The 14,444-nt window shown below is 35.6% G+C and overlaps 1 protein-coding gene across 1 annotated transcript in view; it reads left to right on the top strand.

Annotated features, from left to right (window-relative positions):
- The window catches only part of grin3ba (glutamate receptor, ionotropic, N-methyl-D-aspartate 3Ba), a 162,543-nt gene extending 148,341 nt beyond the window's left edge, over nucleotides 1-14,202 (top strand). The window contains exons 9-12 of the mRNA XM_024273088.2: nucleotides 6,220-6,371; nucleotides 8,440-8,604; nucleotides 9,598-9,665; nucleotides 12,226-14,202. Of these exons, the coding sequence (XP_024128856.1) occupies nucleotides 6,220-6,371; nucleotides 8,440-8,604; nucleotides 9,598-9,665; nucleotides 12,226-13,183 (1,343 nt within the window). The 3' untranslated portion in view covers nucleotides 13,184-14,202. The remainder of the gene's footprint in view (nucleotides 1-6,219; nucleotides 6,372-8,439; nucleotides 8,605-9,597; nucleotides 9,666-12,225) is intronic.
- The last annotated feature ends 242 nt before the right edge of the window (nucleotides 14,203-14,444 follow it).

Below are 14,444 nucleotides of genomic sequence, written 5' to 3'. Positions count from 1 at the left end.
TCAATTACTACTTGAATGGCCTAAAATTCCTCAGTAAGCTAAATTACTCAAAAATGTCGGCCTGGTTCAAAAATAGAAGCCAAATTCTAAATTATCCCCCAAAAACTTCAGTAGATAACAAATTAGCAGAAAACATCTGCATGTTGCTAAATTATTAGCTAAACCTCAAATTAGCATAAAACTCATCAGTAAACTAAATTAGTCAAAAATGTTTGTTGTTAAAATAGAAGCTAAACTCTAAATTGGCCTAAAATCCCCAGTAGATAACAAATTAGCTAAAGATGTTAGCATGTAGCTAAAATAATAGCTTATCTTCAATTTTTTGAAAATTACTATTTTATTTTTCTTCACCCAGAGAGCGACCATGGAGAGATAAAATAGCCACATGTGGCTCTGGAGCCGCAGGTTGCAGACCTCTGGTCTATCCAGACATAATTTCAACTCTGTAAACTCCACTACATCTAAGAAATGACAGAAAATGTAATTATTTTTGAGTAAATCTCTCCTAAAATCATTTACAATGTCATACAATACCTTATTTACCCGCTGTATCAAATTTGATACAAACATTTTTGACATGGTGTAGCTGTATTATAAAGAATAAGACATTTTGCATTCTTTCAATCCAGAAATTATTCATTTAAATACAAGAATAACCACAGATTAGTTACTCTCACCATAAAGTAAAAGAAAAAAGTTAGCAAAAACGTTTCCCGCCAAAACTGTTCATAGAAGCAGCCATTTTGAAATGACCTTCTTCTAAGAAAACGTGGACAAAGGTCTATTTAATGGTTTTTATGGAAAGTTTGAATCATGCTAATGAGATAAATGTACGTATCATATATGAAACAAATAGTTTTATGGCCCTAAAACGATTCTGTATTTCCAAATTTAAAAAGTTACTGTTTATTGTTTGACGTTACAATCAATAGTATGTTTTTTGATCTTGCTTCTTATGGCCAGCAGCTTGTTCAGCATCTGAGAAACTACGGATAGTGAAACACTCTGGATTCCTTTAATCAATATTGTATTACACCGGATTGGCACTTTATGCATGCAGAGTGCTGATATGACCAAAGACCTAAGTGGTCCACCTCCAGTACTGCAACAAAAGGTCTAATATTTCATTCAGAGAGCTTCATAAAAAGGGAAAATGTTAAGCTTTCTGTGCTCAGGGATTGTCCTTCCCCTCAAATCATGTTCAGAGGAACTGAACTATGTTTGGTCTTTTGTACTTGCTTTAGTTTTGACTCTGTATCTGCGGGCGACTCGTGTGAAGTGAGCTCTGAGTGTACGTCTTGCGTCATACTGTAAGCTCCACTGAGGTTCCTGCTGCTTAAGGCTTTGCTGATGAGGTCAGGCTAGGTCAGTGTTGGGGGGGTCCGGCTACACTTGATGCTGTGCGGGCGACTTTTATGGAATCTGACAACAGTAGGATGACAAACTCTTATACGATTTATATTTAAATGGAATTTCAAGACGCATACGAAGGAGGGGCTGTGGTGAGGAGGTGAAGCAGTCGACGTCTGGCGTGAAGGTCTCGGTTTATACAGATGTCACCATATTGGAACTAGACGGCGTCAGTAAGCAGTGACTGGTCCGAGTCGGTCCGAGTCATTGTTTTTGTGGCAATCACTTTAGCCAATCAGGAGTGAGCTTGATGGAAGGCCACACCTCCACCACTTAAAACCAGGCTTGCAATAATCTGTTAATGAAATATTTCAAATTCTATGTGTGGGACGTTGTCACACTAAGTGGATGTCAAACGTTGGATGATTTTAATGTTTTTTTTAGGGCAGAGAATCAATAAAAAAATTAACGAATTAATCACAAACCTGGGGCAAAATTAATCACGATTAACTTTGATTAATTTTTTTTTATTTACAATATTTGCTGACCACTTTTTATTAACGAATAATCCCAAAATGAAGTTTATATGACATGACAATGCACCGCAACATGGTTAAAATACTCCACTTTTGTGAAAAAGCGATCTAAATAAAAAAAATAACAAGCTTAAAGTACTAAAAACAGATTGAATATTTATTTATTTTGTAAAATCAATAAATTAAACAGAAAGAGAGAAAAACACAAAACATTCTGCCGATTTAGGATCCAATAAAAGAAGTTTAGGAAAGAAATAACAAAAATGTACAGTTACAAACATCAACCAGTGTGAAATGAACACCATACCTTTAGGATAAGTACTTTATATTTACACTAGATAGATTTAAAGTCATTGATTATACTGTTTTTAATTTTTAAAGCTTGATATTGTTGCGGTGTTTTTAATTTCGGTTCTCAATTTATTCCATTTATTTGCTCCTTTATGTATCTTTTCATTAAATTTGGAGGAAGGCATTTCATATTTATCCTATACATACATTTAAAAGTATTAAAGTTGACAAGATCGTAAAATTTTAATAGTTTGAATTTTGTAAATAATGGATTAGTTTGGTCCCTATAATTACTTCTTGTGACAATTCTTATTGCTTTGAGTATATGAATGAGTATATGTTTTATAATTTCTACCCCAAAAATTGGTGTAATCAAGGAATTGTATTATAGATATAGTGAATTATTGTCTAAGAAGCCTTTTACTTTGTGTAATACTACAATATCTTTTGCTATTTTGGTTTTGACAATGTTGACTTGGGATTTCCAAGTTAGCTTTTCTTCCATAATAATTCCCAAAAATGTTATTTCTGTCATTACACTTTTATAAGTTAACACATTGATTAACACATTGATGAATGCTTTGTCACATTAACCCACATGGAGCTCCAGACTGGTTGAAACCAGCTAGAGGAATCTTCCAGGATCTAATCGACCAGAAAAACAAAGCTAAAAATGACCTTGTTGGTAGCAGGCACCACATTCTTTGATCGAGGCATCCAATAGACCAGTTTAGAAATTAAGTCAAGGCCCGGGGGCCGGATCCGGCCCTCTGGGTAATTCTATCATTTTATTTTATTGTTATTCATGACCTGAAGTTATCTTGCACTTATTTCTAACTTCAAAAATTCTGACAAAATATATTTTTATGGAGAGTAAAATATTGAAAATTATTTAAAGTTTAAGTTGATTTATTCTGGAATAATATTCCTGCCTTTTTATTGTTCATAATTATGTTAAAATGTTACTGTTTTAAAGTTTTAAAAATGGGAATTCTGCTAACTTTTTGGACTATTTTGACATTTACCAAGATCTTTTAGGCTATTTTGTAGTTTAGCTAAAATTTCCGCTATATGCTAGCTGTTTTGGCTAATTTAGACTTTTTAAAAGTTTTTTAGGCTGTTTTGGAGAGAGGCTGATATTTATATGCTAGTTGTTTTGGCTAGTTTAGGCTTTTTTCATTTTTTTAGGCTATTTTGAAATTGAACTACAGGCTAGTTATTTTGGCTAACCTAAGTTTTTTAGGCTACTTTTGCATTTAGCTAATATTTTAGCTAGCTATCAGCATCCGCCTTTTCAGCTGTTAGCTTCAGTGATTTCAGCTATCAACTTCAAATTCATCTTACAGCCTTCACACTAGCAATATTAGTTCATAATTATATTAAAAAATTATGGTTTTAAAGTTTTGAAACTGTAGTTTTAGAGTGTTTAATAAATATTTATCCTGTTCGACCTGTGATCTAAGGTGTGTTTTGGATTTTGGCCCCTTGTGCGATTGAGTTTGTCACCCTGATTTACATTACTGGAAAAAAAAATCCTGAAAAAAAAAATAGGATTAATAAAAATGGTTATTCTGACGAATGCAACTGAGTATTAGCTTCTCAAAAGGCGTCTATGGGGTTTCGGTTTCTTAGAACCAGCTGACACTTCCATTTGCAGTTATCACATAAAACAGAAACGACATGAAACCAGCCGTGTACTGTATGTGAACACGAGGCTCTGAATTTCTTTATAAAGTCTACAAAAATACTCAGCAATGCTGCATTGAGAGGGATGTACCTGGCCAAAGGAACACCTTTTTAACAATGCCTGTCTTCTCTGGTGTGATGTGGAAAACCATGGTTGGAGGACTACTTATCATTTTATAGTCAGAAAAATGAGAAACCGATTAAAGCTCATTATACAGCCCTGAACGTGCCATCTTTGTCACAGTGGGAGCCCTAACTGGTTTATTCATCTCCTTATGGCAGCTGAACTGGAAAAGTCTTGTGCATAGAGAGGTTGGGCATCACATAAATATCTACACAACGTGGTGCATGATGGGAATAATGTGACAACACATCTATTCTGTAATAATCCAATACTTGGCAGGCGTTGATAGAGGTCGGAGAGACTCAGAGTGGGGCCACAGCGGCTGTTTGGTCCAAACCAGAGTTTGTTTCCTCTAAAAATCTCTTGTTTTGCCTGATCTGCCCTTTGCTTTGCCCCTTGAGAAAACCTCGGGTGTGAGTTTGCTCTTTATAAATAAACAGAATTGGATTGAACCCTGGCTGGTACCAAGTAGAAAACTATGTTCCGCTTGTAAACAAGGATCTTGGTTCACTTGCAAGTGAACTCTGATGTTAAATACTGCAAGTGAAATCCACAGTCAGATTACAGATGTTTTAAGGCAGTAAAACGCCTCACTGAACACTTTACACTCTTTTCTCAGACAGACAGGAACATTTTCACACTTTTCTCTTGTGTAAACTCATAAGGTTCACACAGATTGATAAAGAGAAAAGAATCAGAAGAAGGAGAAGGAGGGTCTAAAGGAAGGGAGGCTCAGCTTGGTTTAATGTGGTGTGGTGTAGTTTAGTTTATTGTAGTTTAGTGTATTGTAGTTTTGTGTTGTTTATTGTAGTATAGTCTACTGTAATTTAGTTTAGTGTAGTGTAATTTAGCTTAGCGTAGTTTAGTTTAGTGTAGTTTAGTGTTGTGTAATTTAGTTCAATGTAGTTTAGTGTAGTTTAGTTTAGTGTAGTTTAGTTTAGTGTAGTTTAGTTTAGTGTAATTTAGTGTAGTTTAGTTTAGTTTATTGTAGTTTAGTTTGTTGTAGTTTAGCTTAGTGTCCTGTAGTTTAGTGTTGTGTAATTAAGTGTAATTTAGTTTAGTTTATTGTAGTTTAGTGTAGTTTAGTTTAGTTTGTTATAGTTTAGTCTAGTGTAATGTAGTTTAGTTAATTGTAGTTTAGTTTAGTGTAGTTTAGTTTATTATAATGTAGTGTAGTTTAGTTTAGTGTAATGTAGTTTAGTGTAGTTTAGTTTAGTTTAGTTTAGTTTATTGTAGTTTACTGTAGTTTGTTTTAGTGTAATTTAGTGTAATGTAGTTTATTTTTTGTAGTTTAGAAAAAAAATCTAAAATATAAAAAATGAATGGAATTAAACGATTCAAAGCAACAGTGATGTTTGATATTTTCATGAATGCTGAAGGTATTAATTTCTTTCGAAATCTTTGTGTTTTTATGCGCTGTGTTTTGTTGATTCTAAACTCTTTTTTTAAATAAAGGTATAACTGGTGTTAGTTAAACTCAATAATTGTCATAAGAGTGTGTATTGGCAAGAGTCTGGCCATACTGTAAATATCGCGATATGTGAATCACGGTACAATACGGATCACAATATATCCCAGAATGTTTTTTTTTTACACTTTTCTTTAAGGAGTATGAATTAAAAATAACTCTACCTGAATATTAATTCACCTTTCATGTTGATAAAATTATTTTATTGAATGATTGTAACATTAAGCACTGCAACTGTATCAAATACAAACTGCTTTTACTCAAGAAAATTCTACTACTTTTATTTTTGTAAATTAAGAAATATTTGGTCCTAAAGGGATCAGTCAATATTTTTTCAACAAGAAAGTATGTTTCAATATAGAAAAAAAAGCAGAGAGTGAATAACCAATAAGGTTCTAAAAGTATGAGTGAAGAAATAAAATGCTGCAGTTAGGGGTTTAAGTGGTCAAAAATGAGAAGCTGAACTATGTTTGCTCATAAATAATTAATTAAATGTCATGTTGTCAACAAATCGAAACAAGTATCGCCGAATGAAATATCATGATATATTACCAAATCGATTTTTTTCCAACACCCCTATTAAAAAGTTACATAGTAACCTTTCAGACATAAAAGAAACTGTAAGAATTATGGTTTAATCTGTAAAACGTTTGACACTTTTGTTCCTAAAGAACATTCTGGAGTATTTCTCCCCTCCAGCACGGCCGCGGTCTCCCGCTCTGTTGCCCGTGGCGTCCGTATTTACATCTTTGTCCCTCTTTCAGGTTATGGTATAGGCCTTCCCCAGGGCTCTCCGTTAACCCGCAACGTCTCCGAGTTCGTGAGTCGCTACAAGTCTGATGGATTCATGGACATGCTACATGACAAATGGTATAAGGTTGTGCCCTGCGGAAAGAGAGTCTTTGCGGTGACTGAGGTAAGTCATCAGTGGAAGTGTTCATATTCTGTACGTGTGTGGTGTGTAAAGCCAAGCCTGCTGCTCTGTACTTCTATAAATGAATCTCCCTCTGGGACTCTGAAAAGATTGGCCGCCAGCTACGCATACAGACATCCTCACATACACACCAAGACATAAAATCACATAAAGTCAGACCTGTTCACTGACCTTAACCACAGTTTCGGGCACCAACTCTCGGGGCATCAATACTGATTTGTCTTCTGGGTGTGTAACGGGGGACTTCTTCCCTTCCTCTTTCCTCTTTTTAGGAAGTGGTATTCTCCAGACAACGACCACGCTCGGTGTCTCTATCTCTTGTTTGTGAGCAAAAAGGCCGTTCAGCTCCCTCCAGACATCCTTTTTAAATCCCACTTGAAAGTTGAATTATGGTTCAAAATGCAATTATGCAACCCTAACTTCACCCTGCACTAGAAAGTTATTTGTCTTCATCCCATCTGACGCATGGAGAGTGCGCTCTTCAGAACAAAGTAGAAGGAGGGCATTAGCGCGGACCTGCCCTCTGGATCAGGAAGTGAAAGAGGGTCACTCTTGTCACTGATGAATTTGCCGAGTCAGCATTGGGCTAATTGCCATCAGAGGCAGTTCATAAATGAGCTGGGTGGAGAAAACGTGATTATGGAGCACTGGAAGAGCCCCCCGCCGCCTCCTCCGAACACAAGGAAGATTCAGTAGATAGACGTGGTGTCAGGGGGGATTTGGGTGAAGCAAATTGCACTTAAATCATTATTTTCTCTCTCTCTCTCCCTGCTTAATGCTTTCTTTTTATTAATCTTAACTTGGCTGTCCTCCTTTTCTCTCTCTAGTCCATTACATCGTTAAAGCGGCTTTATTCTGTTTCAGCTAAAATAGGTGCATAATGTCAGAATTACTCTCGTATTGGCCAAATTTGCAATTTTGTAAATCTGAATGATTAGTTAATGCATTTCATCCTCCATTTGCATCAAACTCCACTCAAATATGAGTTTGTTAATGCAGTCATTCACAGAAATAAGCTTTAAACTTTGACTAATCACTTCATAACTTTGTTATAACAGACCATCTCAGTGGCCTCATGGTAGAGCGTCCACCCTGGAAGGTTGTGAGTTCAAATCCCGGCCGAGTCATTCCAAAGACTCTAAAAATGCCTCCCTGTTTGGGGGTTCTATCGGGGGTTTAAACCACCAAATGGTTCCCGACGCAGCTGTGTCTGCAGCTCACCCCTCCCCCAAAGGATCAAATTTCACACGTCTCAACTGATCGCACTGTTAAGAGTGTGACTTTACAGAACACTTTCACTATAAAATGTTACACCATCCCTTTGGCTGGGAAGTTTTTAACCCGTATAATAATAAAAAGTATTTGTCATAAAACATAGATCAAAATATGACAATTTAATTAATTAAATGAATTTATTTCATTTTCAGATGTGGTTTATGTGACGAAATGGAAAATAAAAACACAGGAAGATCCTAAAAACACTTTTGAAATTCACTGAAAAATTAGGAATTTGAGAACAAAATATTCCTTAAAAAAATAAATAAGGATACTGGAGACTTGGTGTTTTTTTACTTTACCCAGAGACGCCTTACACTCAGAAAAATGCCACATATTTAACATCATGTAAATACTTTCGCTTGTGTGAAAAAAAGTTACTATCTGTCGATGCTTTGGTTGTGTATCCTACTAATAAATAGTAGTATTATGGTTAAAAATGTAATTAATTTAAAATGTGTTTAGATGACACTTAAAGAGCACTACGGTTCTTTTTTGAAAGAAATAAAACACTAAAACGATGCTAAAAGTACCATGTTGGTACAATAAATACCCAATAAATACAATACTGTAAAAGAAAGTATTACCAAGTTTTCCAGATTAGAGCAAAATAAAATAGATCACAATAAAATGTAACTAAAACATGTAAAAACTGAGAAGAGGAACTTTTACTTTTGACTAAAGCTGTTTAGATTTTATTTTACCAAAATAAAAGAGTATTCAACTCTAACTTCAGCATCTGTGTCTCATCAAACTTGTTGGATTGTCTCCTCAGACTCTGCAGATGGGGATCCAGCATTTCTCGGGCCTGTTTGTGCTGCTGTGCATCGGCGTGGGCGGAGCCCTGTTGACCCTGGCAGGTGAACACACCTTCTATCACCTGGTCATCCCCCGCCTGCGCCGCTCGCACACGCTGCAGTACTGGCTGCACACCAGCCAGGTGAGAGCACACGGACATGCATGCAGCTTTCAAAGGTGGAGATCCCTGCTGCCTCTCATACAGACATCTTTCGCCCCCTACTGGCGGTACTTGGTACTACCACATTAATTTACACCATTATTTTCTCCTTATCCTTGATTAGGCTGTATATCACAATGGACAGATTAAATTAGAATTTTTTAAATTTATGACAGTAATTGCATTCATTAATGCAAATAAAGTTATATGTTAATCACATAATTTGAATTTAATGTCGCCTATAAATAATTAAACCATTAAAAACTATTTACATAAAATGTTTGTGGCTGCATTTCTAATCAGCTTTTATTTTAAGTATATTTACACACCCCAAAAGCCCAAGCTGGAGGGTTTTATTTTTTTTTTTTGTGTGTATGAATGACAAAAAAAAAGAACAACAAAGTGGGAATTTAAAGGTCACATGTTTTTTATGCAACGCCAGCCATTAATAAATAAGATGCCTGTGGCGATTTTTTATTTTTTTTATATATTTTGCTGAGGAGATAATGGAAGCAGCATTTGAAAAATGAAGACTGCTCACATTGTTTGCTTCATCTCTCTAAAAGGGCAGCTAGTCGGCCTCCAGCGTTCCTCACAAACCAGTTATCTGGAAGCGTGACGTCTGACGTGGTCCCTCCAGATTATCCCTATCTGGAATGAAAGTCTTACTTCCTGGCTGCACACACGCCGGGAGATTTATGTAAATTACGCAGCCCTCACACCTAATGATGAGGTTTTCAAACCAGCCTTTGATACTTTCATCAAATGAGCTTAACCGTCTTTAACTTTGACTCGTCACATTTTTCAAACATGCAGAAATTGCCTCGTTTTTAATTATTCAAATGAGTTCTCCAGCTTTCCTTCCCTCAAAATGAGGTGAAGAGTAAAAATAATCATTTCCAGCAGCTTCCTTAATTTTTTTTTTGGAGTTTTAATATTGTCTTACCGATTTTTACTGTCGTTTTTGTCTTGCAGAAAATCCACAGAGCTCTCAACACCACATATGAGGACGTGGGGAAGGAGCTGACCGGCTTCGACCAAAAGTAATGAGCTCATTTCATTCTTTCTGCCGTATAACTAATTTAAAAAAATGTTACAGTAGAAAATAACCATCCAACAAATTAAGAGTTTTCTGGCATTAAATTTCTCATTCTCTCCTATTTAGACTTTATTTAAATAACAGTAAAATTCTGGTAACTCCTGTTCAAGATGAGATTAAAACTGTGATCTTTGGTTTGTACTCTTGTACGTTTTCTTGGATCACATTCAGTTTTTAGTTTTTGTTTTGTCCCAATCACTAACTCCTTTCCATTAGATCCTTATCCACAGCTGTCTTCACTTAAGTCAATCATCCTCAGTGTATTTAAGTATTTTTAGTTCAGTTTTTTTGGTTTTTCTCCCTATTCTCTACTATTTGTTCTCAGTTTTGGTTCATTTATGTTTTTTCATGGTTTTCCTCTTGGTTAAATTGAGTTTTTAAACACCTGCTTTGATAGAAATCATCATTTTCACATGTTTTTGTGGCATTAAGCTCAACATTGCATTTCTGAGTATTTATTTGTTCAATTTTTGTGAACCTGGAGCAAAATAAAAGTTCTGTTTGTATAAAATCTAAGGCATGAACATTATCACATTAATATATATTAATGCAAATGAATCTTAGAAATACTCCTTCACTTTAACTCCAGCTTCCACGGGGTGTGTTAAAACATTTCGTCAGGTATTATCCCGCTTATACCGTGGTAACTTACAAAATAAATAAATATTTAATCAGTTTTTAGTAATTTATTCTTGATATTTTTGTGGTTTAGATCACTTTTTCAAAAAAAAAGTGGACTATATGATCCATGGTTCGGTGCCATATTGTAAAAATAAATTTTACCTGGTAATACTTTGCGATTAATCGTGATTAATCCCAACACAAAAGTGAGATTAATCAGATTTGTCGTGCAATTAATTGACAGGAATAATTTAAAAACTGTAGAGTTTTGTGCATGATTTCATATTGTGATTTTTCACAGATAATAAATGGTCGGTAAATACTGAGACTTAATAAATAATAATAGCGATTAATCGCAATTAATTTTTTTTTTCAGGTTTGCGATTAATTTTTGGGAAGACACTTTTTATCATACACTTTTTTTTCCCCAATATTTCCTTCCGTTAAACCGTAACCATGGCAACCTTATGGAAATAAAATGTAATTTACAAAGAAAAATAAACTTTTTAAATGGACTGACAGAAAGCTGTTTGCTTATTGTTGACAAAAAAAGAATTATACAGTCTCATATCTTTTTTTTAGGCTATAAAAAAGAAGAAAACATATTTTTATGCGTTCTATTCCTGCTTTACAAGGAACAACAACAGTAACTTCATTTCCTTTCCAAGTGTATTCTCCCATTCCTTCTATAACCTAATTTAGTTTCTACCTTTTTTGTATTTTTCCAATTACTCTCCCATAATAATCACATTTTTGTGGAGAGGAATTTGCCTTTTAGCTCTACCGTCTTAAATGTACCAGCAAACAAACCCCCAAAAAATCATAAACCTTAAACATGTTTGCATCAAATTGTATATTAAATAGTTTTGTTTTAATAAATAAACACCACTTTAAATATTTTTTCAGAATTTAAAGGCAAATTTTGCCATAAAGTATCACATGCAAATTTATTTTTAAACCAGCTGCTTGGCAACTGTGTGATATCAAATACTTGTTTTGATTTTTTATATTTGCTTTTATTTTTACACATGACAGAACTTCAGTTCCTCTGTTTTAGTTTAGATGTAGCTTCACATCATATCACTTTATTTCTGACACATTTACAGGCAAACTAAAAAATGAAACATGAGGAAAAAGTTGATTTTCATAATTAAAACTGACAATTTGTGGAGTCGATGAAATAGATATGAAAATATATATATAAATAATGTTGGAATGGAATACGTTTTTCATTTCTGGTCTAGGAGAACGGGAACAATTTTTAAAAAAGCTCACAGGTTTGAATTTTGTTTTTTCCATTTCTGTGGGAAAACGATTGATCATCTTTGTGTCGTTGACACTTTATGTTAGAACTAAACGATTTAAATTTTTTTCTAAAAAGAAAAAATAAAAACTTTTTTTTTTACTTTTGGATGCTTGTACTTTTTAGATTTTTTTAAATAACTTTTAAAATATAAAAATTAGAATTTCAAAAAATAATTAAATGAAATTAGAAGTTTAAAATAAAATAAAAAATAGAAAATATAAAAAAAATAAAAATAAATAAATAAATAAACAACAATTTTGTGTCATTTTGCTAATTTAAGTGTTACTTTGACCAAAAAACAAAAGTTTTATACAATATTAACATAAATATAATTTTCATGTTTTTTATTTTTCCCTCTTTTATTCTTGTATAATATTATTAAAATACAAATATTTTATTTATTTCTGCTGTCATGGTTTGAGAGTTTTCCCAATTATTTCTTGGAAATGACTTTTCCCTGAGACAGATTTTTTTCCTTTGTAAAAGTTCATGATGAATATTTCTGACTGTAACATCAGACATGTTTCTGTCCTGAAACTGAATGTGTTTCCTCCCTCTCATGCTCGTTTCCCTCCAGCCCGTCCTCCTGCATCTCTGAGAACTGCACCCTCCACAGGAAGCAGCAGCAGCCCCCTCCTCCTCCGTCTCCCACTTCATCCCTCCCTGCTTCCACCACAGCGGGGGGCACCGGCAACTCCTCCCCGTCCCACGAAACCAAGGAAAAGCGGGTCCACTTTGACCTGGAGACGCTCCACAGCTACCGCCTGCGCACGCACACCGCCTCGGTGCGCGGCCGGCCCGGGATGGTGGGCCGGCCCGGCCTCGGCCTGGGGGGTTTGGGTCTGGGGAGCTTCGCCTCCCCCGCTCAGATGAGCCTCCACGTCAACGGCGGTCCCGTTTCCACGCTGGCCTCCGCGGGTTTGGTGCTCTCTCCCGTCGGGAACAAAGCCGTGCAGACCAGCCTGTGGGAGGGCGAGCTGCAGGAGCTGCAGGAGAAGATCGAAATCTTCCGGAACCAGCTTAGAGAGGCTCTGGCCCGGAGAGCTGAGATCCAGAGCAGCCTGGAGCGCGAGAAAATTGGACTGCAGCGCAGGGACGCCGGTCTGGACGGCGAGAAAGACAAACCCAAGATACAAACGTTCAGCACCAACAAAATCGGTTCCAGTCAGCCCAAACTCCCCGAGCGGGACCGGACGAGCCAGCTCCAAACCCTGAACAATCAGCAGACGGGGAGAGCGACCCAACCGGGAGGAAGCGGAACTCTGGAGCGAGGAAGAAGCAGCCAGTTAAACACAGTCAACACTTTAGACAGAGGCAGAGCCAACCAGCTGAGGCCGGCCGACTCGTCAACGGGAGAGAGGACTGGACAATCGCACAGCTCCACCAGTCTGGAGCGGAGTCGAGTCGGTGGAAGCATCACCATCCAAACACGAGACACTTCCAGCCTGGACAGGCAGAAGGCCAACCTGTCCCGCGCTCTGAGCGCTCTGGAGAGGACAAAGGCCAACCAGCCCAGTATGAGCGGCGGGAAATGAGCGGCGGGAAATGAGCGGCGGGAAATGAGCGGCCAACCGCAGCGTGTTCCGACGTAGCCGTGGGAAGATGGTCCGGATCTCAAAACTCACGTTTGCGAGGTGTTACATGTCGAAATATGTCTGTTTTCTGCGTTCAAAACCTTCAACATAAAGTTCATACATTTATAGACAAACAGAAACGTTAATCAAACCACAAAAAACAAACAAAAATGTCCTTAAGATCTAAAGGGAAATTTAATAAGAAAAAACAAAAAAAAACTTAATACCTGTTGGTGCAAATATGAATCTGGCTCCAAAATGACCTAAATGTAGAATCTACTTAAAAGCAAAAACATAAACTTATATTTTTTCATAGCTGGAAATAAATGTAGGCGTTAAGGGGTTAAATTAAATACTAGTTAAAATAATAAATTATTTTTTTTCTTATTTATTGTTTTTTGTCTTTTTCCCCTTGATGAGTCCATTTATTTACATTTTTTTTACTTGCCAGATATCAAACTGTTGACTAACTTTTCAAAATAAAAGCTCTCCTGTACACATTTTACAATAAACACTTTATCTGTGTCCATTTAAACATTTAAAGGACAAGAAAAGCAAAAAATGTTGAAGGAAAAAAGGCAAATAGAGAAATGAAAACAGAATTTCTTTATTGATCCAATTAAGACTATTTTCTTATCTTTTAAAACAGATTTCAGATCCACTCTGTTGAATGTTTGTGTTTACATGTCACGCTTGCATCTAAAGGGGGCGCCAGAGACATTATTTTATAATATTTAGTCATATTTTTATAGCAGTGTTGATGAATAATTGTGTTCTCACTAAAGAGGTCACTGAAGGTCTCACTGAAAGAGGTCAAACATCAGGAAAACTCCAGAAGTAAATCAAAGGACAGGAAACTCAGATTTTCAAAATAAAATTGAGCCACTGGGGAAAAATGTAAAATACTTAAACTTAAAATCATAAAGAAAAGCTAATAAAAAATCTTATATAATGAAAATTGACATTTTAGAAAACAGATATATTTTATGTAAGCTCCATGGTTTGTTTTTTAGAACTCCTTCCAAGAGAAAAAGGAAAAAAAAAAGATTTTTTTTCTGAATTAAGAGAAAATCTGAATTGACAAAATAAATTTAAAAAATAAAAATTAATTGAAACCACTTAATGTGGGAGAAAAAAAACTCAACAACTTGAATTTTTTTGTTAAATGTTAAATAATCTAAAATTGCATAAAGACTTTTTGCCACATTGATGTTTTATACTT

The sequence above is a fragment of the Oryzias melastigma genome, linkage group LG22 (genome assembly GCF_002922805.2).
Source record: "Oryzias melastigma strain HK-1 linkage group LG22, ASM292280v2, whole genome shotgun sequence".
Classification (NCBI taxonomy): domain Eukaryota; kingdom Metazoa; phylum Chordata; class Actinopteri; order Beloniformes; family Adrianichthyidae; genus Oryzias; species Oryzias melastigma.
The sequence above is the reverse complement of the archived record's forward strand: the minus strand, read 5'-3'. Positions and strand labels throughout refer to the sequence as shown.